This window comes from Trichinella spiralis, assembly GCF_000181795.1.
Source record: "Trichinella spiralis strain ISS 195 chromosome Unknown Scfld2, whole genome shotgun sequence".
NCBI lineage: Eukaryota > Metazoa > Nematoda > Enoplea > Trichinellida > Trichinellidae > Trichinella > Trichinella spiralis.
In genome coordinates this window covers 10,189,410-10,214,618 of record NW_003526941.1, presented here as the reverse complement: position 1 = coordinate 10,214,618, position 25,209 = coordinate 10,189,410, and the positions used below count along the sequence as shown (strand labels likewise).

The window sequence follows — 25,209 nt, the reverse complement described above, 5'->3', positions numbered from 1 at the left end:
ACGCCACCACCGTGCACGCGTTTTTAATCAAGCAATGACTTTTGGATACGATTGCAATTTTTTACTTTTTTTTAATAAAAATAATATTTCTTCATAATCACCTCTTCTTCTGTTTTCTCTGTATTGATCATCAGATGCCTAACTAACCTAAACACTGGCCAACATTTTCTGTTGCAGTTGTAGTGTAGTGTAGTGTAATGTAATGTAGTGAAAAAAATAGCATTAATAAAAAAATTAAAGTTAATAATTTTATTCATCTACGTATTTCTGACTGATTGACATACTGAAATTGAGAAGGTGACCGACAAAAAACACAAAGAAAAAGAAATTGATACAGGTTTTCAATTGCAGAATTACTGCTTGGTCAATTCGTGATTGTTATGTTGTCCATTGCAACAATAACAAAAATGTGAAGATAATTTCTGCTTGTATGGCTTTGTGTGTGTGCGTGTTTGTTTGACAGATTCAATTAAACAATTTCCACGGTTAGATGATGGTAGGTGGTTGGTTAGATGAGGCGGAAAAATGCTCTTTCGAATCTTGCTAACCGCGGGTGGCCGGCCGGCCTCATCGGCTGCGCATTTGCAGCTTTCCTTCTTCCTAACAAATACTATTTTGACAATTTTCGAGCGTTCAGACGTTTCAACCGATCACATACTGATTCTAGAGGGAATGGGGAAAAAAACCGACGCAGAAATTAGTTTGTTTTTTCTTCTTCTACATGGGCTTAATTTTTGAATATTTGGAATTTATTAAACTGTAACCATTAGTTGACGCGATTTTATACATCATCTTCATTTATATCATATTATCATTGTTTATGGAACGGAACTTTTAAAACTTTTAAGCATATCGCATCAATCCATTTACAGTATTGATGTTAGCATATTAGTAACGGCAGCAATAACATCATTAATAATAATAATAATAATAGTAGTAGTTGTCGTTGTAATTGTTATTGCTGCTGCTGCTGCTGCTGCTGGTGTTGTTGTTGTTGTTGTTGTTGTTCTTGCTGCTGCTGGTAACTGTAGCAGTAGCTGTATGTAGTAAGTAGTTGTAGTAGACCAGTTGTGTTATCGGCATGCTGGCACCTAGAACCGACCCTCAGAAACGGGTCAAAGCCAGAGGCTGTGTTTTTGCAACCGGCTTTTCCATGGTACTATTCTACAACGGTCGTCGGCAGGCGAACATGTCAAAGACGGAAAATTGACAATCCGTCAACGCGCGAACGGCCCTGACACGGCAAAGATAGGAATGCACTGTTTGAAGATGGCTTGGCGTTGAAAAAAGCATTCTAGAATTTAACTATCATCGTGACCAGATAGACTAATCAAAGAATTATACAATAACTTTAATAAAAATTTATTCCAATTCTTTTTAACATTAATATTATTATTGGTTATTCAATTTTTACATTTTTAATATTTATGTTCTATTCAAAATATCCGTAATAGTTTCTGTAATGGCATTATGAGTACAATTTAATTGTTCTTCTTCTTCTTCCTCTCTTATTACCAAGCTAATAATAATTGAACATGAAAAACAAACAATAGCATAGCACAAGATGTTGAACCAAAAATAAGTAAAATGAGCCATTGCTAGTTATCATGGGAAGGAGAAATGAAAATTTTTGAAATGACTGACGATCATCATTCATCGGCTTTGCAGACGGGTGACAATTTATACTCAATAAATGCGTCAATTTTTGGCATGCTGGTCGTCGAAACGACCATTGCTGACATAAAGTCGTCCGTCCGTCCGCAATGGCAAGGCTAGCGAAGAAAGAAACCATAATTCAACCTGTCCAACATAGAGCCGCCTTCGACCGTTAACTTTCCCATATTGAACACATTTTCTATTTTGAACATCTGGTTTATTACAAGACTGACAGTTTTGTTTAGTATAAAGAAAGCAACAGCAACAACAGTAATAATTTTAACACGTTGGTTCATCATTATTATTATTATTTTAAATGGTGATGAAATATTATCAATCAGAGTTGGTGAAATTTTTATTTTCATCATCAGTTTCACTTCAGTGATGATAATGACGAAATGCAGACAGTTGTGAAAAAATTGAAAATTGATAATAAACAACACCACCAATGCATTTCGTGAATTCTCTTGCAGTTCACATTTTATTGTTTTTATTGTTTCAAGTTCAGTAACTATCTTTCTCTACAAACACTGGAATACTGTATGAACAGTGATGTCCAATGAACAAATAAATATATGGTAATTTGTTTTTCTCTTTAATGAATGCACTTCTTCAAAAGTGGTTTTTTATTTTTCATTTTTTGCTCTCTATTTTATTATACTAAGAATATGAGAGCGAGAGAGAGAGACAGAGAAAAAAAAATATATATGTGCACACGCACACACACACACACAAATATATATATTTATTTATATACTGTCCACAGAATATATTTCACTTGTCGATTTTGGCACATGGACAAAATTTATGCCGTCAGCTAACGGCATAATGTCATTGCTGAGCTGCCGAGGGCTTTTCATAGCTTATTTAGCTTTATTCGGTACGTTGGCCAGAGTCAGTCAGGCCTTTGTCATCTCCAATTAATTAAACTTGCAAAATTCGAAAGTCAATACACTATATATATACAGCTGATTTACTGCTAGACGAGCGTTCTTCAGAGACCACTGACACTTTATAAAAGCGTAAAATTCTTCATAATGAAACAACAATACAACAGCAACAACAACAACAACGGCATCGTTCATAGCACTACATCTATTTCAGGGATCATGGTTATTTCCATTTTCTCTTCTTTTTCTCTATGTAAATTTCTTCTGCTTTTACTGAATTTATGATAAGACACTTTATTTGATTGTTATTGAAAGATCGATACAATTTGAACATCAATGACTGACTGGACAATAGAATAGATGTCAGAGATGAGAAAGAGAATGAATAAATGAATGAAACTGATGAAGTTAAATGATTATTGAACATACAAAAAGCTGAAGTTTACAATTATTGGATAGAATTTGCCTGCCTTTTTCAGAACAACTAACTACACTAAAATAAGATAAATGCTATTCTATGCTTGATATTTTTTTATCATTCTTGTCATTGAATCTATTGGAAAACATTTTTTCAGCTTTCACAATTTTTCCATATTCGAAGAAGAGTTTGAATTTCGAATTAAGATATATTTGTGTATTTTAAATTGGAAAGAAAAGTTTTTTTTTAACATTCAACTGAGATTTCCAAGCATGTATGAGGAACGCTCATGAGAGTTGTATCTGAAATTAATTTTCCTCAACAATCCAGTTCTTTCTTTTTGACAGAAATTGATTTTCATAAATAATTTCTTTGCTACATGATGTGGTGAGTGAAAAGCAGCAATTTGAAAATCTTTTTCAACTGAATTGCTATCCTCATTTTTTTCTCATAATAACTCACTCACTAATTGAAAATGAAAACGTTTCTGTTGATAAAAGAATTTAAATAGTGGATGAATGTTTAAAAAATTTTATCACTACAAACAATCTTTTAATGGCAGAAGCAGTAGTCGTAACAGTGGCCAAGGGAGAGCTGTCTGTGATGTATGTATCATTTTTCATAGCATGCGAAGAAAGAAGACGGTGAACAAATCATATAATTATTAATTTCAATGTAAAAATATTAATTTTATTGAAATTAAATTTCTAAGAAAAAGTATAATAAATTAAAATTGATTACATATTAATAATGATTAAAAAACCAATAGTACTGCAATGTGAAAATGATAGTAACAATAATGGCGATAATATTATGATTAATATTAATATAAAGTGGAACAGCAGTTGTCGTTGCGAGAGTGACCGGTGTTGTCGGGTGGGTGGGTTTCGTGTCCAACGTGGCGTCCAACGCGGCAACTGGGATTGGTGTTTTCTTCGCTCTTACGTGATTGGTCAGTTAGATTGTGGCGCGCGTTGTTCAACTCCGCCTGGCCGTGCGTGGATTGGTCGTCTTTGATGAAGTGACATGTGATGATTGGTAGTGAAATGAATTAGTGATTAAAGGCTGGAGCCAATGATTAACGAGCTGCTTGGTTGACGTCAATCGGCGAAATTCAGTTTTACAGAACTATCGGTGTCATCGGATGACAACTGAGCGACGTGCGCATTGTGGTGAATTGACGTCGGGATTCCTATCTCTTTTCGGTTGTCCGAAACTGACGAGACGCATCACGTCCGAATTGGCTTCATCCAGCTTCGTCTGACCAAGCCGGCCAGCATCCAAGCAATTCAACTCAACTCTAAACAACAACAGCGCGACTGGTGGGCGTTAAAAATTTCAGAAAACATTAACTCTGCCACCTATTATTATTATTATTATTTCTAAATACACACGACTCCATTACTATCACTATTATTTACCACCACCGCCACTACTACTACTACTACTACTACTACTACTATTAGTAGTACTACTATTACTACTACGACTGCATCAGCAATAACAAAGCATGGCTCAGAGGGTAAGAAGCATAACAGCAGCATATTGACGTATAATAATCACATCAATATTGACAATAATTCTTCATTATTTTCCACTTCATTTTATTCTTTTATGGTTAAAACAAAGAAGCTTTTAATTATATTCTTCTTCACTCCATCTCATTTATTTATTACTTAGTTATTTGATTAATTTTTATTTTTAATATGAATAACTTTTTTATTTGCAAAATGTAAAAAAATTGGATAATAAGGGTAATAATTTACGCTTGAATTATCATATCACTACTGCGCATGCTAAATAGTAGCACATCTCAAGTCTTGTTACGACAGTCATTACCGTGCACGCAATGCGTCAATGATCATGGCAATCGTCGGTGACAACCGTCAAACGGTTGATCGGATTGGCAGTTCAATCCCAGTACTGCTTGTTAAATTGGACAACAAATGGCCTGTTGACCGTTACTTGTACGACAGCTTTTCTGCCCTTTGTCTTCTTTCTTGTTGTTTTTCTGTGTTATTCTTTCTGTTCGTTTTTTCTTCTTTGCTAGCAACTAACTAACGCTCGCTCACATGTACTACTGACAGAGGGTGTAGTAGAGGTGGAAAAGCTCTAAATCTTACATTGCCACACGTCTGAACAATTCCAGGCAGTCGACAGATGATGGAAATGTATCACAGACGAAAAAATGTTATTCAGGCGGCCTGGGGCTATAGGTGATCTGATCCGTTGTGTGCTGCTTGCTGCGGTCATTGATTGCATTCGACCTGGACATTATTAGTGAATTGTTTTTGACCAGCATCATTCTAATGAACTGATGTGCCGCTTTTGACCAGTTTTTGTTTTGAATTGTTATTATTATTTAGTTCCGTCTATTGATCTTAACTGTTGATGACATATTACTGTTGTTAGCGTCGTTGCAAAATGAATTTTTTTCTATGTAGTTCGACGAGTCTGCGGTCAGTCATTACGTACTTCAGTCATCGTTAGATTTGCACCAAGCTACGGCAGCTTATGGAGGTCAAACTGCTTCAGGCGCAACTCCAACTCAACCCGGCACTAACACCTTACCCTCTGACGGTGCCGGAGGTTCACCAACATCGTTATGCTTCTACCAACCTGGCTACCCGACCCCTGCCGGCGCTAGTACAGCTTCTGTTCACGGCTCACCGTCAGGCGCTCAAACGGCCAACCATATGCTGGCCAGTGGAAGTCATCGTGCTGAGCTGCTTTCAGACTGTCAGCTCAAACGGGACAAAGAATCCGTTCAAAAGTATGTCATTCTTTTTTTTCTTGATTTTGTATTTGTTAGACATATATTCATTTGTCTTTTAATATACTGGTCAGTTGAAAGTAATTCGTGTATTTGAAAAAAAATTAATGGCTAATGTGATTGTTTTAAGTTTTCTTTCGTTCGATAGCTTGTAACATAGTTGATAATTCACACGATTCACAATATTATGTTCATTGATCAGTGAGTTAGTTCATCGAGCAAGTGATGAAAGGAAGTCTCTCAACAGTTTTATTGAATTTTATTTTTTAAAATATAAACATTTAATATTTAAAAAAATGTATTTTTTTAGTTCTTTTCGTACTTAACTAAATAAATAAATAAATAAATAAATAAAAAAAAATATATATATATATATAACTATGTGAAAGTGTGGTTAAGGTATTTTGTAATTGAACAATTTTCTAATTAAAATGCAATCCTTCTTCAGTAGTGGTAGATTGAAAAGTATAGAATAAATAATTAACCCAAGTAATTATTGAAAAATATTATTTGCTCTTTTAGCCATCCATTGTTTCCTTTGTTGACGTTGATTTTTGAAAAATGTGAACTGGCTACATGTACACCTCGTGAAATGGGCGCCAGTGGTGTGGATGTGTGCTCATCAGACAGTTTCAACGAAGATGTGGCGTTGTTTGCTAAACAAGTATGTGTTGAAAGCAATTTTTTTTAATTTTTTTCAATGCATTTTAATCGTTCGCAGATGCGTACTGACAAGCCGTACTACACGCCCAACGGTGAACTGGACGCATTGGTAAGTTGATATCATTACATTTATATATATATTAATCATTTTGAATGTAAAAAGTTTGAAAAAATAATTTCTATCAATTCATCCGTTTTTTTGTTGATCATATATTTTCGTATTGTATACGTTGCACTTTTTAGATGGTACAAGCGATCCAAGTGTTGCGTTTTCACTTGCTCGAATTGGAAAAGGTAATGAATTAGGAGAAGAATTTGCTTTCTATCATTTCTGCATTCTCGTTTTTCATTTTGTCCTTGCGCGCTTGACCGATACTAGGCTAGATGTTAATAAGTAATGCACTACCGGACAACCGTGGTCAACTTTGTTTAGTTTTAGAAAATACTGACTTCTTTCTATTCGTAGCCTGACACACGTAGGTTAGTCAGCTTTAGTTGCTTCGTCGGTTAGTTTTCTGGCTGTCTGTCTGTCTGGTTAGCTTCAGCAAGGCGCCGAACAAACAGCCAGTTCGGTTGAAGAAGATGGATGTGTTGTCGCGTGTTGTTGCCGTAGTGTGACTTGCTTGCTTGCTTGCTTGCTTGCCTGCCTGCCTTCTGGCGTTACTTTTTCGCGAAACTCTTGTTTCACTCATGAACAGACTAAATTATCAATTATTTAATTTCTTCCACAATACACAGTAGATTTCCATTAAACACAAATATGCATAGATTAGAATACATTACAATTGTTTATTATAAATAGTAATTGTATTTAACAAACAATGCATGCACACTGTATGCATGTACAGTAAATACATGCATGCATTTTTTTCTTTGCGCAGTTACTCATTTATTGATGTAATTTGCAATGTATTTGTTTGTAATTGCGTAAAAAAATTGATAATCACTTGTTGTTGTGATTATATATATGTATGAAGGTTCACGAACTTTGTGACAATTTCTGCCAACGTTATATCAACTGTTTGAAAGGAAAGATGCCAACTGATCTAGTGGCTGAAGAACGTGCTGGTAGTAGTGCATCATCTACTTCTGAATCCCACCTGACCGGTGGACCTGGAAGTGGCGGTGGTGCAGGAGGATCAGTCGTGGGCTTGTCCGGCGTGTCGCTCACGCCTGGCAGTGGAGCCGGTTCTACACCGGCTGGTGACAGCGGTTGTGGCTTGCAAACTCCGACTACACCGATGGGCGGCGGTGTACAGTCATTTTCTTCTCATTACAATACTGCTGGCTCGTTGAGTCCGAACAACACTGTTGGTTTGTGCCCGTCTAGCGTTGGCAGTGCCTATGATGGTCGTACGTCGACCAGCAACAGCAGCTGTGGTGGACGCTTGTCCGAAGAACCGAGCACGCCAGTTGGTGAGCACTTGCATCTTGAAGATTTGGTATGATTTCCTTTTTACTCTTCTTTGTGTTGTAATTGTTAATTTACTGGTATAAACTTTTAAACTGTTTGTTGAAAATTTTTAAACAATCATCGTTAAGTTTTAAGTTAAATACACTTTTTGTTTGTCATTTTTGCAATTACGTACTTTTACGTACACTTAGTCTTTACTTTGCACACATTAGCGCGCAAATATTAGTCTACGATAAGGTGAAATCAAATTGTAATTTTATAGTTAGTTTTATGTTGACCTTTCTTGCTTAAGCTAGTGTTGCCAGAGCATTTGTCTCTTGATTTGTAGCGAAACGTTGCTTAATAATAAATTAGTTCTAGGTGAATTTTGATTTCTTCACATGCATGCATGCATGCATACTCATAGTTCTTCAAGTTGTTTCATTTTAAGAATCGCGGACAACAACAGCAGCAGCAGCAGCAACAACAACAACAGCCACAACAAGTCCGGTGCAATACTCCATCTACTACAGGACACAATTTGCTGACCGCTGGTCATCGGTCATCATCATCAGCTGTCAATAGTCCTGTAGAATCGCCGAGCGTTGGCGCTAGTCTCAGAACAACCATGGACTTGCTTGCATCTGGTCTGCAGTCTACGGATGTCGTGGTCACTCAGCAGCATATGATTGTCCAACAACAACAGCATCAACAACCACATCATCATCAACATCAGCATCAACATCACGGTGCTGGAAGTAGCTTCGACGCTGTCTCAGAAGCGGGTAAGTTTTTGTTTTTAATTTTAATATCAGTATTCAAGCAGAACTTGACAACGTGAAAGCAATAGACAGTAGAAGATGGATGGACATTTCTAGGTTAGCTTTTGAGAACATGTCGCGCGCGCATCGGACACTAACGGGGGTGTGACAGGTGTGAGACGTAGAATGTGGCCGCTGGCTGAACCTGCCCTGTTCGATTTCTGGTAAACAACAAATACTTTGCACAGTTATTTATAGGAGTGGCTTGAATTTACCAAACATTTTTAATGAAACAGAACTGAAAAGTAAAATATAGCTAAATATATTTTTTGTGAATAAAATGTATTCAGAAGAAAATTAGTCACTGCAATATAAATTACTTAAGTAGTCAATTAGTTTTCAGTTAATACGACTGCTATTGCCACTATAATAATAATAATAATAATAGCAACAGTAATAATAGTTCATCGATTGTCGGCAGTTTATACAGTAAGCTTTGTTCGAAAAACCGTGATTGGTCAATTTATTGAAAGGCGAATTGATATTCACGCCAGCGCCCACGGGACCGTTTTGCTAACGGACCTCTGCGGTTGAAGAAAAGTGGAAAGAAGTAGAGAGGGGGGGGGAGAGATATTATGTTAACGAGATTTTCGGCTTGATTCAGTCGGTTTGCTAATGCTTGTCATGCATGACTGAGTAGAACGATCGATCTTTGCCGATTGGTCAACGCCGGTCCCTTTGCGCTTTTGTCCGGCTGATCAGATTTCGGCCCAAGCCCAACCGTGCAATTAAGCTAAAAGCACCACTTCCACTTTGGCGACTTTTGATCCTAATCTACCATGACAAGGGGTCCATTTTTGTCACGCTTGCCCATCACACCAAGCCTATCTAATTTCATACACTTGCATCTGGCCGAAAATTGGCGCATCAACTGTGAAAGCTTTTTATCTCCTGTTTTTCCCTGTATTTTTCTTACTTTAATCTTTTTTTAATTTTAAAAGTAATAATTATTTATTTAATGATGAAAGGATGAATTTAAAATTTCATTATTTCTCAGGCGATGCGAGCATTGAATCTGGAGATGGAACTTGCACTGGAGATGATGAGACGTTGGACGAAGATCGTGAGAAAAAACCACCTAAGAAACGTGGCATTTTTCCAAAAGTAGCTACCAATATCATGCGCGCCTGGCTTTTTCAACATTTGACGGTAAGTTTGTTGGTTTTCACTTTGTATTATTTTCCGTCAAATGAATTGTTGCACAATTTTTTATTTATTGAAATTTTTTTATTTTTCATTACTGATTTATTTTGAAATTCTGATCTAGTTATTTGACATTTTTTTAATTCTCAGTTACCATGTTTTATCACAGAACGACTGAATTGATTGGGATTGCTTTAGTTTTGAGAGTAATCGTTGTCCTGCATAAAATTTTATTTTATTTATTTATTTAATTGCACTAAATTTGTTTTAAGCTATGGAAAGAGATAAAGATGTTTTTTGCTATAATTTTTTCTTTTATACACGTGGTTCACTCAACTTTACGGCATGTTTAGTAACAGTTGTCGATTGAGCAGATATTAAATAAATCATTTTAATTATATGTGCTGCTGATAGTTTGTTTTTCTGAGGAATTTATTTAGCGGTTAATTGAAATTGGTATGCATTATTCCAATGTAAGATAAGAGGAAGTCGGTTAAACATAGAACCCAACTGACCATTGAACTGCGTTCTTGTTGTTTCTGCTTTTTGTGTGGTTTAGCTTTGATTGTTCATTCATTTATTTTTCTTTCAAGTGTACTGTGGAAATAAGCAATTATACTAATGATCTTAGTGGACCATTTGCATTTGTAATGATAGTTTGTAATTCATATATGAGTTATTATTTTCTTTGTTCACTATGTCAGTTGTATTAGTAAAGCAATTTCTCTTTTTATCTGTCTCTTTTCTCATGCTCTGCTTTAAAAATTTTCTTACTTACTGTTATAAACTACCATATAATGAATGTAGTAACTTAATGGCTAACAAATGTGCAAACCGAACAACTAACTGTCACTTGTCATGTTAATGCTAGCTAAAAAATTTGTTTGAACGCTTTTAAACAGTAAATATAACAATGCAATGAGATAGATGGCTTTTTTCTACTAGGTTTTTGTCGTGTGTTTTAAATTCAACTAGCAAGTAAAAGTAGCAACAGTTTAAATAATATTTCTGAGGAAAAATAACATTATTATATTCTATCAGTACAATATTGTATTGTCAATAAAACAACAATTTTGCATAGGCCAGATGTGCAACAAATAAATAAATAAAAACAAATGACAGTATATTTTTACATATCAAGCAATGTATGTTGTTAAGTGACAGTAATAAATACTATCGTGCCAAAAATGATGTTAAAGAAATTTCATTATTCTTTTTATTTATTTTTTTATTTTCTAATCAAAACACTGTGACATTTTTACGATTAGAGTTCTTTTTATTACCTGCTGGTTGATTTACACCGATTGTTCAGGGGTAGTCCAGTTGGGCTGTTTGTATATTATTATTTTCACCTAGTTATTATTAATGAACTTGATACGAGAATGCTTCTTCCTGCATTTGAATATTATTACAATAATATTTTTCATATTGGGTTGTTTCAGCATCCGTATCCGTCTGAAGAGCAGAAGAAACAGTTGGCCCAAGATACTGGCTTGACAATTCTACAAGTGAACAACTGGTGAGTGAAAAGTTTTTACGTGCTCTTAAAATTCAGTTTCCCCTTTTTTTTCTCTTTTCACGCCTGTTTCTTCAGTTTAGCTTCTTAGCTAACGATCGTGTTTATTAGTTTTGTTTTTTTTTATTTTCAACGACAACTTGAACTTGATACTACTACTCTCTGAAGCTTTGGCTATAGGTGATTTATCATTGCTCACTGCCGACCATTGTTGCATTTGTCGTTAATTTTAAGAAGCAATTAGTTTTATTCAAATGCAATTATCTGAAATCATCCGCAACGGTTCTCTAGTATATATATATATATATATATGTAGTATAGCGGGATTGGTGTTAGCTAGTTAGTTAGTTAGTTGGTGGATTTGCTGCAGTTTTGAGCATAGAGAGAGGGAGAGAATAAATAGAGTTCATATCTTTTGCTTTCTTCCAATTTTTCATTCTATCTATCTGTCTTAGACCTGCTTTTGACAGCTCTGCTTTTAATTTCGAGACCTGTCAATATGCAAGTCGGTGATGAATTGACCAGACGCGCGCGACGGGATTCACAAAAGCTTTGCCGCTTTTTCCGCTAGAATCGGTTGCGTGAGACGCAAAAGATGCCAATTTCAGCAGCAACAAGAAGCAAAGTTGTTGCCACTATTGTGCTGCTGCTTTCTCTTGTTCTGTGCCTGCTTTTGACGTGCTCAGCGTACTGAGACTCTCGTTGTTCTTTTCGTTAGTTTGAAAGTAGATTGATTGTCAAATCATTCAGACGTTGTAGTTGAGAGTTCTGAATTCATATTTTATTATTTATTGATTTAAAAAAATTTTTTTTCTAATAGTTTTTATCTGTGAAGTTTTTTTCTTTATGAAATTCTAGATTCTCCCTCCGTACTTCTAGTTTTGCACTGATATTGTTGTCACCAACGAACTGATGATATATATATATATATATACATCAAGGGGATCGCTTTCACATTTTATGATAAGCCGAATAAACAATGCGAATGTTTGCTCTGCACTTTTGCCAAACATGGTAGAGGACCATTTTCAGGCGATCGTAAAAATTTTAAAATGTACATCTTTGTCGTGTTAGACTGAATGTTTTACGAGTTGGTCATTTCAAGTAAACAAATAAATATTCCGAGATAGATCCGTTGGCCCATGAATGTGAGCAGTAAAACTGTCTTGTGTGTTAGCTTTTTGGCACGTGATAATATAATATGACGTGACTTGTTTGCAAGTGCGGCAACTTATCGACAATACGTATATATATATATATTTGTATGCTAAGATACGACAATCAAAAGCGCAATTTTATTTATCATCATGTTAGATAATTTTTCTAAGGTTAATGTGCAACGTAATAACTTTTTTTTTAAAATATTGCTGCTGCCAAATGACAATATGTAAATTAATTATGTGTTGTATGCATTATTATGTCGTATAAAAATGTGTTCAGAACTTTTTTTCAGTCATACAACATAAAGCTTAAGTAAAGACGAGTTGGTTGCTTTTTTTTATCTCTGGTATTTGAATTCAGTTGATTTTATGGACGCAGAAAATAAACGTTTTTTTACGACTCGTTTTTCAAGATTTAGTTTTGAGCACTCGTAAGCAGAAAATTTTGAGATAAAAATCAATTTATTATTTAGTTGGAACAATGTGACAACGCGGAAGTTTTATTCTATTTATTAATTTTTTAATTTTCAATATTTTTCAAGGAAGAGAAGAAAAATTATATTGTTTGAAACAAATTTCTAAACATTTCTTGAATATGATGATTGGTAGATGTAGATGAGAAAGTAGAAATTTTAAAGGTGAATTTTTTTTTACACGATTTAAATTTTATTTCAATTTGAAAGAAACATTCATTTCCTCCTTTCTTCAAGTTTTGCATTTTCTCCAAAATGGAATCCAACTGCTGCTTGCTTGCTGTGATTATAGCGATGTGAAACAAAGTCACTTTGCTGCAGTTGAAACTCCCTTTTTTTTTCTTTGCAACTCAGCTTTATTCATTATTCAACTTTGAGGATATTTGATTTTCAAATATATTATTGCCCACTTTTGTTGTTCTACTAAATAATAACTATAAATCCAAGTGCAATAACATCGTTTACTTCAATTACAACTACTGAAGATACGTTGTTTTAACTTCTCTGAATTAATGTCCATCTGAAAGTTTTATTTCTAATCCCGTGGCGTAACAAGTTTTATGACATGAGAACAATGTGAATGAATGGTAGGCACTTGCGCCTCTGTTGCATGCATATATGAACGTCATTTTTTTGAATCATATATATATATATATGTATATAGTTGCATACATATTACAGATTTTTATTTTCAATTTTATCTATTATTGTTGTTGTTGGTATACAGCTATTGCTGATATGAGGACACCTTTTTGTGAATGAAATGCGGCCAATAAGCAAGCAAGGTAACCGAAATGTATTTTACAAAGATGTTCCAATTTTTGTTTTTGCAACGGAAAAAGGGGAATGCAACGAATTCAGGACGCGCCATTTCAGACCAGTCTGGTTCACATCTCTGTGTGTATGTGTATTTGTGACCTCCTGATTTGTTGTACAGTATACGAGATGGCCATTTGACAAGCGTTAATCTGCTTTTTGAATCAAATGTATTTCTACATGACAAGCTTGCCAACAACAACTGGTTGAGTGCTTGAATGTTTTTTTTGTTTTGTCCTTTTTCTTCTACCTTTCTCGACCATTTGATAACGGAGGAATGCATTTATTGAATTTGCACACAAATTTCAATTTAAAGTGAAAAAAAGCAACATGTGCAAGAAGAGAATTGAAGCAAAAACAAGAGTAATCGAGTATAGTAGAAGCAATAAATCACAACATTCGATTAGATACTGTTGCTAACGACGATGGTTTGAAAACACATGTGCAAGCAGCAGATAGCTAGCTAGTGTATTTTTAGTGGATGATAGATAAGCAAGCGGTGATTGCAAGTTGCAGAAATTTATGACGACGACGACGATGATGATGATGATGAACAACTAGATGATCACTGCTGAAACTATTATTGAAAATAGTAATAGCAATATTATATATATATATATATATATAATGTAAACCAATGCCAATGATGATGGTTATTATTTGTTTGTAGTGTCAACGTTGTTATGGTGTAGGAATTTTGATGGTGAAATTTTTTTTAAATATACTTTAGTCATAAATATATTTGTCCATTTGCTATTTTCTGAAACTTCTGACGGATGAACAACATGCGCGCATTTGTTGCACGATAGAATATAAATATATGTTCAATGATGCGCGTTCTCAGCTTGACTGACAAACAAGATGGATGATGATACTGATGAAGTTGCAAATCTCAGCTTCTAGCTTCAAAAATTGTCAACTGCTTTGCCGCGGCTGTTGCTTTCTGTTTCTTCTTCTTGCTAAAAGTTAGTAGTCTTCTTTCTATTCTTCGTCTCTGCCGCTTGTCAAAGCGTTAGTAGTGCGGCTTTTTGTTTGCTAAAAGATATGCATATATATATAGCCGACAAACATTCAACTTCCTCATTAACTGTCAATCGCGTTAATCCCATTTTACCTATTACTAGCCTTTCATTTTACCTGGCCAGTGGTAACCGCTTTCTCGAAACGGCTATTATTATTATTGTTTATTTGTTTGTTGGTGGTTTTCCAATTTGTACTGCTGCAAAAACAGATAAATAAAATGACTAATTATTTAATTTTTATTTTTTTGAATTTTAATTTTTTTTTGAACAAATCTTAGCCTGAGCTCAGTTTCATATTACATACAGCAGTAGAAGGGGTATAATTTTGAAATTATATTTCTCGTTTAAAAAATAAATACAGACAATAATAGTTTCAATTGATTATTTTTTTGGGGGGAAACAGTTTTATTCTTTTTGTTTCCATTTCAAAAATCAAGGCCATTGATCTTCTATCTGCCACGCTGATTTTGCAATGTTTGGACAACAACATGATAAATGACATACATCTGACAAAACAGCTGCATTGCTTTCAGCGTCATTATTAGCCAGTTGGCTTCTGCTTCTGGCAAGAGTTGCTGTGTGACGACATGCATATTAAAAATTTTGAAATGTAATTTTCAGAATTAATTTCCAATTTAAATTTATTACACTGTGTTGCGTAAAAGAATGCATAATTTGCCCAAGTCGAAATTTCTTGTTTCAATTGAAGAGCAAAATGATAAATTGTAATCGTGTATAGTAGTAGTAATAGTAGTATAGAGAGAAATTGAGAGAGACGGGTTGGTTGATTTTATTTAAATTTCCTTTTTTTTCAATATCCATGCATATCTTTTTCAAAATGAACTAATAATAGTAGTAGAATCGAACTTTGCATTGCTTTTTATATTGAATAATAATTTATTGAGATTGAAACTCTTTTTATAGTAATATCAGTCAAAAAATAATCAATAAACCAGAAAATTTATTGCAGTTGAGATTATCAAAGTGAAATAAATAACCATTTGCAGTATATATTACTGTGTACTGTTGCAAATTTGAGTTGATGCTGTCCGTATTATCCAGCGTTTTATTCAGGATAAACTTAATTTTTGTTTCAAAACTTTGGAGAAAAACAAAACTGTTGTTGCACAACAATTCACAGCAATTAGCAGCAGTTTATGTATTTTATATTAGCATTGTTTAGAATTTAAAAAAACAAATTTTTTGAAAGGTAGTAGAGAAATGAAAATTTTTTTCTATTTGAATTTTCCCATTTATTTCTGAACGTCACGGAAATGTCTGTTATGCTTAATTTCTGCTAATGTAAATTGTACTTTTTTATCGTATAAAATTGACGTTCTGTTTAATTATTTTAATTATACGAACAGCCTGGCTTGGAAGCGTGCGTAATTTGTATTTCAGTGGGGGAAAATTGATCGATTTGGCGACGATTTTGCAATTAATTTTGGTTTTTGCTTTTATTACTATTGAATTTTTGTCTTTCGATTTTTGATTTCATCAATATTCGAGTAATGTTTTCAGTAATGAGTTTCAGTGGTTTAAAAAAAACAGTTTAACATTTTTGTTGATTTTCGAGTTATTCGCTTTTACTTTATAATAACAGAATTTGAATTTTTTAATGAAATTATTGATTTCATGTTTTTCTTATTAGTTTCAAAGTTTTGTTTTGTGCATGAAATTAGCAGCATGTTCTATGGTGAAAGATTACTGTTTTACTTTAATAAATTTAAATATCCATTTATAATATATTTAATGATAATCACTTTTGATAGTAATAAAAATAATGGAAACAATTCAATTATTGTGTTACAACAGTATGATAATTTCAATGCACCTATTATAACATTTCATAAATGAGAAAACAATAAATACAGAAAAAAGGATAATTTTTTCATTTATTTTTTTAAATTTATTGCATATGTAGAGGATTGTTTAATTTGTTCTTTTTTTTTCAAGGTTTATAAATGCAAGACGTAGAATTGTGCAACCGATGATTGATCAAAGCAATCGAGCCGGTCGATCGCCAGTGGTGAATGTATTTAAATCACGTCGCCGAAAATCTAGCGGACAAAGTCCAGGTCCATCTCCAGGTTCTGCTAACAAACTGCACATCGGCGACTATGTTAAAGAGGAAAAACTGTCTTGTATGTAGTTGTAGTATTTGTTGCTGTTTCAGCTTTAGCTTCACTTTTGAACATTGTTTTTTAGGGCCGCCAAATGCTTACAGCCCAGACAGCAATATTGCCCCATACATGGCAAATCACAGCGCAGAGCTGTACGCCCGAGCGGGTATGTTCCCTGGTGCAGGGTTGGCTGCGCACAATCCATATAGCTCAATGACTGCTCACACACAGTTAGGTGCCGCAGGGTAAGAGAAACAAAAAATAAATATATTTTTCATAATTTATTTTTGTTTTTGTCTTTTCAGGGGCATACCAGGACAAGCCATGCTGATTCCCGGTCATCCTCATGCAATGATGATGGCTCATCATGCCGCCGCGTCAGCCGTGTATCCGGCTCATGCTCATCAAGCTGCCCAGGCATGGGGTCATATCGACCCTACACTGGCGCTGAATTCACACACTATGATGGACGCGTCGATTTAATTCAAATGACGTTGTTGTCCATTTTGAACATCATTTTGTGAAACACATCAATTTTATTATCGGAATGGTTCCCCAATTTTTTTTATCACAACAGAATTTTCATAAACAACAGTTGTGTACATCAAAATGTGTGCAAATGCTGTTTGTGCAATTATTTATTGTACAAAATGCAAAATTGCACGACATCACTAACACTGGTCGGTCGTGTTCGTTCTTTTTCCTATTCACCGATCGGTCATATCGCCTCTGTTTTCTTTTTTCATCTTATTCTTTTTCTTAGATTCCGTCCATCAGTATGCATATAAGAAGTGTTTTGCATATAGGTTTCTTTTTTTCTTCATTTGTGAAATTTCATCGTTTGTATATTTCTTTCTTTTTTTCTATTATCCGTTAAAATTTCTTTTTTTTTCTTACTGAATAACCAAAATCTTCACGCCGAATATTGCGACCACATTTCTACCACTTTTTTTCATACAGGGTAATAATATGCTTTTTTTTTCTGTTCATATTTGTTCATCATCACCATCACCATCTTCTGCGAAAGCCACACACACAGACACATATTCACCGCATTCGGGTCATACCGACGATGCTCCGCGCCAAAACGTACCTGCGCGCCTCACTCACACTCCTCTATATCCCATCTTATCCTGTGGCTGTATTTTGATTTTATTTGGATTTTTTTTGATTCATCAATCCTTTCTTTCTTCATCTTTTTGTCGTAATCGGCTGGTTGCCATCCCATCTGTTTTTTTTTTCTCGTGCACAAATTTTGAGTTTTTTCTTCTTTTCTTTTTTACTCCTCTCACTAATTCAAATTCTTTTCTCCGATAGCAAGAACGACTGCTATTTTTCTTGCTAAAAAATTGGTTTTTTTTTTATTTTAATTCTTCTAATTCTTATTGGCAATGACAACGATGACGAAAACCATTCAATTTCACATCGTTCGTTTTGTGTAACGTTGATTTTTTTAAACGAGTACATATACTCATATTACATATGTATATATATATATAATATACAATATACAATATACATTATATATATATAGAGAGAGAGAGAGAAAGAGGAAAATTTTTCTTTCTTCCAAATATTAAAATTTAATAATACATTCTGCACTGGATGTTGTTAAGCGTTGTGCACAGTGTTCGTCAGTGAATGGAATTGCACGAAAAGCAGCAGCATATTTTGGATTGGATTATTTATTATTTACTTTGTAAAATTAATTTCACGTCTTGAAAAGAGAATGTAAAGTCGGATGTCAGAAAACGATAATGCAATTTAGGACACAGATGGATGGATTTTTGATAAATGGTAAACTGTTGCAGTGTACGTTGAGAAGAAGAAAGGAAACGGCTTTTGCAAATTTTGACGGAGGCGGGCAAAATAGGCAGGTATTGAGGGGGGAAGAACGTTGCTGATGGCTTGCAATGGTTTGCCTTGTCAATCAAAGAAGAAGCAACTGAACGAACGTTTGGTCGAACAATCGAGCTGCTACACTTATTTTATTATATGCTTGTTCAAAAAGCAGCAAGCATAGCCGCATTTTAAAATATTGTTGCCATTCAACGACGCCAGATTGGCATGCAAACGTTCGTTTCACAGGCACAACAGCTGCGTGCAAGTCTTGACGTTGTGCCCACGCACAACCGCAAGCAAGCAAACTCATGACTCAGTTAAATTATAAATTACCCTTTTATTCTTATTTCAATTTGCAAAATATATTATATTCCCCGCGTATATATATATATCTACTATGCGAGCCACTACTAACGCTGTTACTTGGTTACTGTTCAAATTTGTAACTGCAATATGATGGTTGAAATAATTTTTCCCTAAGCAAAACCTACTATATTTGACAATCGCTTGAAATTGCTAGAATTATTTTCTTCACTTATTAATTACACATTACATATATATTATTTATAAATGTGTATAAATTTTATTTTTATAAATTTTTATTCATGCAATAATAATCATAATAAATATTTATAAATTTTTATTCATGCAATAATAATCATAATAATGCAATAGACACACACACCAAGCATCATTTGTAATTAATTAAATTTTCTGCTTTTGCATTGTAACTTATTTAAATAAAAATATTTACTTATTCAAATTCATTAAAATTAAATGAATTTATTGTGTGTATTTGTACAAATGAAGTAAGGCGATTTGATGATATCTTTTAGTGAAATGGCTATGACTATAAAATAGTGCTGAAATCATCTATCTATCTATCTATGTGTATGAGAAGTAAAATTTCACAATTTAGAATAATGAATGAATGATATGTGAAAAAAAGGATATAAATAAAATCATTGCCCCTGATTGCTTTGCCATGTCATGTTCTTACGTCCATTGCACTGATTGAAAAGATAAAAAAGAAAGGTAAAATGCCAGCTATTGCTCTGTTTAACACCATTAACACTTTTCATTTTTTGCTTTTATTAATTCTTTTGAGAATCTTTTTAAATTTGCATTTGCCAAAGTTTTTTTTTTGAAAAATCGAATTCTGAACTATCTGTGGTTATAAGGTGGATAAAATTTGCTTTGCATTTTTTAGTCGAATTTCAAAAAGTTGATTTTCAAAAATGAACAAGAATAAAGCGGCAATAGTTTTCACAAAAGCAGTTGTCTAAAATTTACGTAAATTAATTAAAAAGTCCTTATTTTATGCAGGTATGGAAATTGAAAAATATCAAGAAATCGGCCATTTCATTTTAATCAAAAATCTCCGTAATTAAGTAACTTAATTTGCATGCAATCAATATACGAGCTGTGCAGAATGCCGGGAAATTAGAATAATATGCAAGAATGCAAGTATTGTATGCGGTTGAGATATATATTTTTTTGTCATTTTTCTACACCATACTTTTAAGTCTGTAAAAAGTTTTTATTTTTTTAACTCTACTTTTATCATGCATGTGGATTACAGATTGTTCATGCAAAATTTTTACTTCAACACTCACTATTCATATTCATGTGAAAAGGGAAAAGAAAGACTGTAAATGTGCTAGTGTGCTACTTTTATAGTTGAAGTGTACAGCTTTCTTTGAAAAACAGTAAATCATTGTATTTTCTCATTTAAATAAGCTCAAAATGTATTTTTTTCAGCTTTTAATATACTACATCTATGCTTTACTTAATTTATATTTTCCAAATTATTTACTTTGCAGTGTTGACAGAAAACATGCTTGAAATATTTTGTCTTTTTATCTTTTTAACATAATTTTTAATATTCATACACAACTGCTATATTTTTAAATAATTTCGAAGCACCATAATGCATTGCTTACTTACTCATCTATTTATCCCTTAAAATGTGACAAATAATAATGAGCAATGGAATAATAAGTTCAATTAATTTGCATAAGTTTATGAATAATAGAATAGTAAATATAGTAAGTTTCATAATTAACATGAAGTACTAGTAGGTCAAGTTCAATAATTTTACTTCATATCGTCTGCATTTCATCTCTACTTTGTACACTTCACTTGATTACAGACGGTGCATTTTATTCTGTTTATATATTGTTTTCATCATTCGCGTCAATCGAACTCCCTTATTTACTTCTTTTATTTATATCGTAGCTAACAATGTTAACATTTGTATTAACAATGTTCCGTATTTTAGTCCAATTTACATGCAATATACAAGCTGTGCAGAATGCCGGGAAATTGGAATAATATGCAAGAATGGATTTTTCATTTTCACAGTATTGAATTGTATTTTGCAAATAGCGGAACCAATTGCATTTACATGATTTACACTTTTAGTGTACGCAGTAAGTCTTTGGGTACTAAAATGCATGCCACTAACATCGAATGATAGTAGTACACACGGCACTGTGTAGTTTGATAATATTTTTTTATGCACGTTTATAAATTACCGTTGATCGCTTCAAACTTTTTATATGCAAATACACACTGACTACCATCTGAAAGGAAAAAGCGTTTAGTATGTAGATTGGCTTTTTACTTATAACAGTTGTCGTGGCGTTTGTTCAATAAGAAGATTTTAATACCTGATTGCAAGTAATTATTTGGATTTAGATTTATCATAAGTATTCCGCTATGATTTCAAGATTATCAGCAAAAAGATCAATGCGAAATTATTCAAAGTATTACGTTTAACGCTGTTTATCAGATAATGTTGGATAATTTTTCCAGTTTTATGCGTGTGAACATGATTATTTTTTAGTTATCAAAAGAAAGTTTTAAAGTGTTTTTAAGTAGAGTAAGTTTTAAGTGTAAAAAAGTGTTTTTAGTTATTTTTGGTGGAAAATTTTGGCATAATGGAATGATTTTTAATGCTCATAGCAAGATTTGTAAGAACATCTTATTGACTGATTGAAGATAATTTATATTATTTATTCATGCTTCATGAATTTTGACAAATGAAGCAGAGTTAGTAAGTAATTGAAAAGACTCATAAACGGCTGAACCATCCAATCTTGGGTAATTTATTTTTTTTTCTATTTATGCTGCATACAGACAATAAAATTTAAATGATTCAGTGCAAAGTACAGTAACTGTAATTAATAACTATAACAGTAAGAACTGTATTCCTGAATTATAATTTTTTAAAAGCCTTAGTAGTATCTTTACAGTGCATGGCTATTGTAAGCAAGAAGATTTGAGAATTTAAGGATTGAAGAGATTTAAGAATAAGGACTGAATTTCTGTCTGTTTCACCAAGGAACAACTATTTGAAGGCAAATTAAAAAAAATTTTCAAAACAAATTTGCCATAGGCTTAGACATAGCCCAGAGGTAAATGCTTGTTTAAAATTACCTGAAGCGTACCTTAGTTAGGGATAAAGTTCGCTATAGCCTAGTGGCAAATTTTTCTTGTGCTATCAACTTGTGCTCATGAACTTTTCTCGATATTGTTTCACCTCAATTTCATCACCTTATACTATACTGTTCATGACGTTCGACGTTTTCCTTGTCATTTACTAGAAAGAGTAAAATATTAAAATGTGAAAATTAATTTTTTGATCTAAACTTTAAAGTCGTGTAATTTATAACGCAATTCTAAAAATTTTAAATTATTAAATAAACGTTAAAGAACATTAAATGACTAACTGTAAATTTCATTCAGTTGCAGACCTTCATTCATCGTACTTCCATTCATTCCATTTGCATCTTACTATAATCTTACTAAATACGTACAAAAAATGCATACAAAAAAGTTTCATGCCGTTCTTCTTTATGCATTGCATATTAAAAAAATAAAAATCCAAAATATTCACCATGAATTTACTTAAAAATACGGTGTGCAGCATTTTTCTGTAGTTAAAAAGCTATAATAATAGAATGGAAAATTTGCAGTCGACTCTGGTTGTATTGTAATAGTATCCATGGTTAACATTTTCTTTCATTTCAGCGTTTTTCTGAGAAATGTTTTAGGGCGCAACAAAAGTGCAAGTGAAAGATGGATCAAGGTAAAAATTGAATATTAAAGCATATTTTCTTCATGTTTACTCTATGAATGCGCGTATATTGAAATATTTGAACATTTTTTAATTTCAATATGCACAAAAATTGAAAAACACTTAGGACTAAATTTTCAACTTCATACACGGTTCAACGTTGATCTGTTTCAAAAAAAAAATATTTCAATTTGTTGTTAAACACAGGCGTCTAGATTAGATATAACTGCAGAAAACGCTCCATTTTTCAATTTGTACTTGCTTTTCGCATTGAATTTTATTGGGAACAGAACAGGTCGAACGAATATCACTGAGTGCTTAGTGTTTTCCATTATGTAAGACAGCAAAATGCCGATTTTCCTACTGAGAATTATTTACCCTTATATTACAAATTTATATTTTCGAAATTTAGATCATCAAAGACATTTGCTAAATTATAATTTTTTTCTAGCTAATTTTCTTTTCTGCGCACGCGGTTTGTGTGCTTATATTTTTGTCAAAAGCATTATGCCATGAATTCTATCTATGTAGATCATTTTTGAATTTTCAAACCTTAAATCCAGAAATGCGGAGGCGTGTTTTGACTAAATTAATGTTTTTGTTATGGCGTTTACTGTCTGATAGTTTATATTTTGACTGAACTGTAAATGTCAAGTAAATGTAAATTTCAAATAACTGTTATTGATTGTTTAATTTGTCAATTTGTTTGATGTGTTTCATCAGATCATTACTTTTTCTCTCTCATTTTACAACAAGCCAGTATTTAATATAAAAAAATGAGTATGCATTTTAATTCTTTTATTGTTTTTAGTATTTAAACTATACTTAGTAACATAGATGAAATTAGTGCTTCACAAATGAGATTTGCTTTTATCTTTCACACGGCTACAATTAAATTTTCTCCCAAACAGAGTATTTTAACTAATTTTTAAAGGTCATTTTTGAATTTTTACATAGTCCTTATTGATAGAATTTAACAGTGCATTTCTTCTTTTCATATTGTATCGCGGCAGAGGTTAGATTTGATCCTAATCAAGAAGTTACAATGCACTGAAAACCGTTCCATTGAAAATATCAGTCGACCAGATTAATACTAGAGCATACATTTTGAAATATTTAACTGCCAAAATATTCAGAAAATAAAATAAATAAATAAAAATAAATAATTAAAATAAAATAGTTTAGCATACTTCGAAAGAGTGAAGTTCTTTCTTAGTTTAATTAAATTACCCAAGTTTATAGTAAGCAGTAGATAAATAAGATATTGTTTTCTGTAAAACTGTACTTTTCGTTTTTCATATTATGTCGAGATGAGGTAAGAATTCATCTTTACAACAATTTCTATATCACTTAAACAAGTTTTAATGCTGCGCGCGTAGTTTTTGTCCATTAAGTACCCCAGCGTCTATTGCAAATCATCTTTTCAGTAGCTAAAAAAGCTTTTACTTGCAAATTATGCACTTGAAAGCGTCTTATTGTATTAGAAATCAAATTCCATTTATGTAGGCCATTTTTGAATTTCGAAAGTTCAAATTCAGCCCTGTGGAGGCGTGTTTTGACTAAGAAAATGTTTTTGTTATGGCGTTATCTGCCAGATAGTTTATATTTCGGCTGAATTGTAAACATAAAGGTCATTTTTGAATTTTCAAATGGTCCATTCCTTATTGGTAGAATTGAACAGTGCATTTCTCTTATTGACATTGTATCGCGGTATATTTTAGAGTTGATCTTCACCAAGAAGTTCCAATGCACAAAAACCAGTTTCCAACACTGCGCTATGCAAATAACGATCACCATAAAGGTGCCTTATCGTCAGTTAGAATGCACTTGATCGTTTGACTTACGTGGCAAGTGGTAGCGTCGTAAAACGTTCTCTGAGTTTATGACGTCAAATTACTGAAAAGTAATTCCTCATTCTTTCCACTTGTGTTACTTTTTTTCAAAATATTCTGCACTTATACCGCTTAATTAAAATCAGTTAATTAATATATTTGAAAATTCAATTTTCAGGTTGTCATTACTTGTACTGTGTATTGGAGTGAAAACATTTTTGAATTAATATTTAACATATGTACAGATATGAACAATGAAGAAAAAAAGTGAAAACGCTGTCGATACGAAGCGAAACGCGTACGGCACGAAGCACAACACAAATTTTTTATTAATTTTTAACACAAAATTTTTAATAATTTGCTTCTGTATTTTGTCCATGCATATAAGATAACAATGTTGCCGGTTCCACACTGACTAAAGTGACAACCGTGATGCGCAATTTTTAGTACTTCAACCCAGCATGTGCATTATATTAAATTATCAATTCATTATGCTTGTGTTTTAAGTAAATGTTATGTTTTGCCATTATTCTGTTTTAGGCATTCATTTTTCTTCTTTTCAAAGTGGTTGATCAAAGTCTGATTGA

The 25,209-nt window shown here is 33.0% G+C and overlaps 6 protein-coding genes across 6 annotated transcripts; 5 read left to right on the top strand and 1 right to left on the bottom strand.

The window, feature by feature from the left end:
- The first annotated feature begins 525 nt into the window (after positions 1-525).
- On the top strand, positions 526-1,238 carry Tsp_07678 (conserved hypothetical protein). Its single transcript, XM_003381098.1, is given in 3 exon segments — positions 526-700; positions 938-1,043; positions 1,061-1,238. The coding sequence occupies 3 exon segments, from the start codon at positions 526-528 to the stop codon at positions 1,236-1,238; spliced, it is 459 nt and encodes a 152-aa protein (XP_003381146.1).
- A 3,589-nt stretch (positions 1,239-4,827) lies between these two features.
- Tsp_07679 (homeobox protein Meis1) lies at positions 4,828-11,280 on the top strand. Its single transcript, XM_003381097.1, has 15 exons — positions 4,828-4,931; positions 5,164-5,212; positions 5,409-5,737; positions 6,260-6,401; positions 6,459-6,509; positions 6,644-6,694; positions 6,946-7,059; positions 7,378-7,842; positions 8,245-8,578; positions 8,685-8,778; positions 8,813-8,859; positions 8,958-9,143; positions 9,612-9,763; positions 10,351-10,413; positions 11,200-11,280. Exons 1-15 carry the CDS (start codon positions 4,828-4,830, stop codon positions 11,278-11,280), a joined length of 2,262 nt encoding a protein of 753 aa, XP_003381145.1.
- Positions 11,281-16,734: 5,454 nt separating this feature from the next.
- Tsp_07680 (conserved hypothetical protein) lies at positions 16,735-17,350 on the top strand. The gene is made up of 3 exons (XM_003381096.1): positions 16,735-16,888; positions 16,953-17,112; positions 17,173-17,350. The coding sequence occupies exons 1-3, from the start codon at positions 16,735-16,737 to the stop codon at positions 17,348-17,350; spliced, it is 492 nt and encodes a 163-aa protein (XP_003381144.1).
- A 692-nt stretch (positions 17,351-18,042) lies between these two features.
- Positions 18,043-19,019, bottom strand: Tsp_07681 (conserved hypothetical protein). Its single transcript, XM_003381095.1, has 2 exons — positions 18,823-19,019; positions 18,043-18,208 (listed from the first exon to the last, which is right to left on the bottom strand). Exons 1-2 carry the CDS (start codon positions 19,017-19,019, stop codon positions 18,043-18,045), a joined length of 363 nt encoding a protein of 120 aa, XP_003381143.1.
- A 1,672-nt stretch (positions 19,020-20,691) lies between these two features.
- Positions 20,692-21,557, top strand: Tsp_07682 (hypothetical protein). The gene is made up of 3 exons (XM_003381094.1): positions 20,692-20,757; positions 20,991-21,141; positions 21,442-21,557. The coding sequence occupies exons 1-3, from the start codon at positions 20,692-20,694 to the stop codon at positions 21,555-21,557; spliced, it is 333 nt and encodes a 110-aa protein (XP_003381142.1).
- A 196-nt stretch (positions 21,558-21,753) lies between these two features.
- Positions 21,754-24,893, top strand: Tsp_07683 (hypothetical protein). Its single transcript, XM_003381093.1, is given in 7 exon segments — positions 21,754-21,763; positions 22,690-22,802; positions 22,998-23,111; positions 23,242-23,265; positions 24,421-24,500; positions 24,512-24,605; positions 24,801-24,893. The coding sequence occupies 7 exon segments, from the start codon at positions 21,754-21,756 to the stop codon at positions 24,891-24,893; spliced, it is 528 nt and encodes a 175-aa protein (XP_003381141.1).
- The last annotated feature ends 316 nt before the right edge of the window (positions 24,894-25,209 follow it).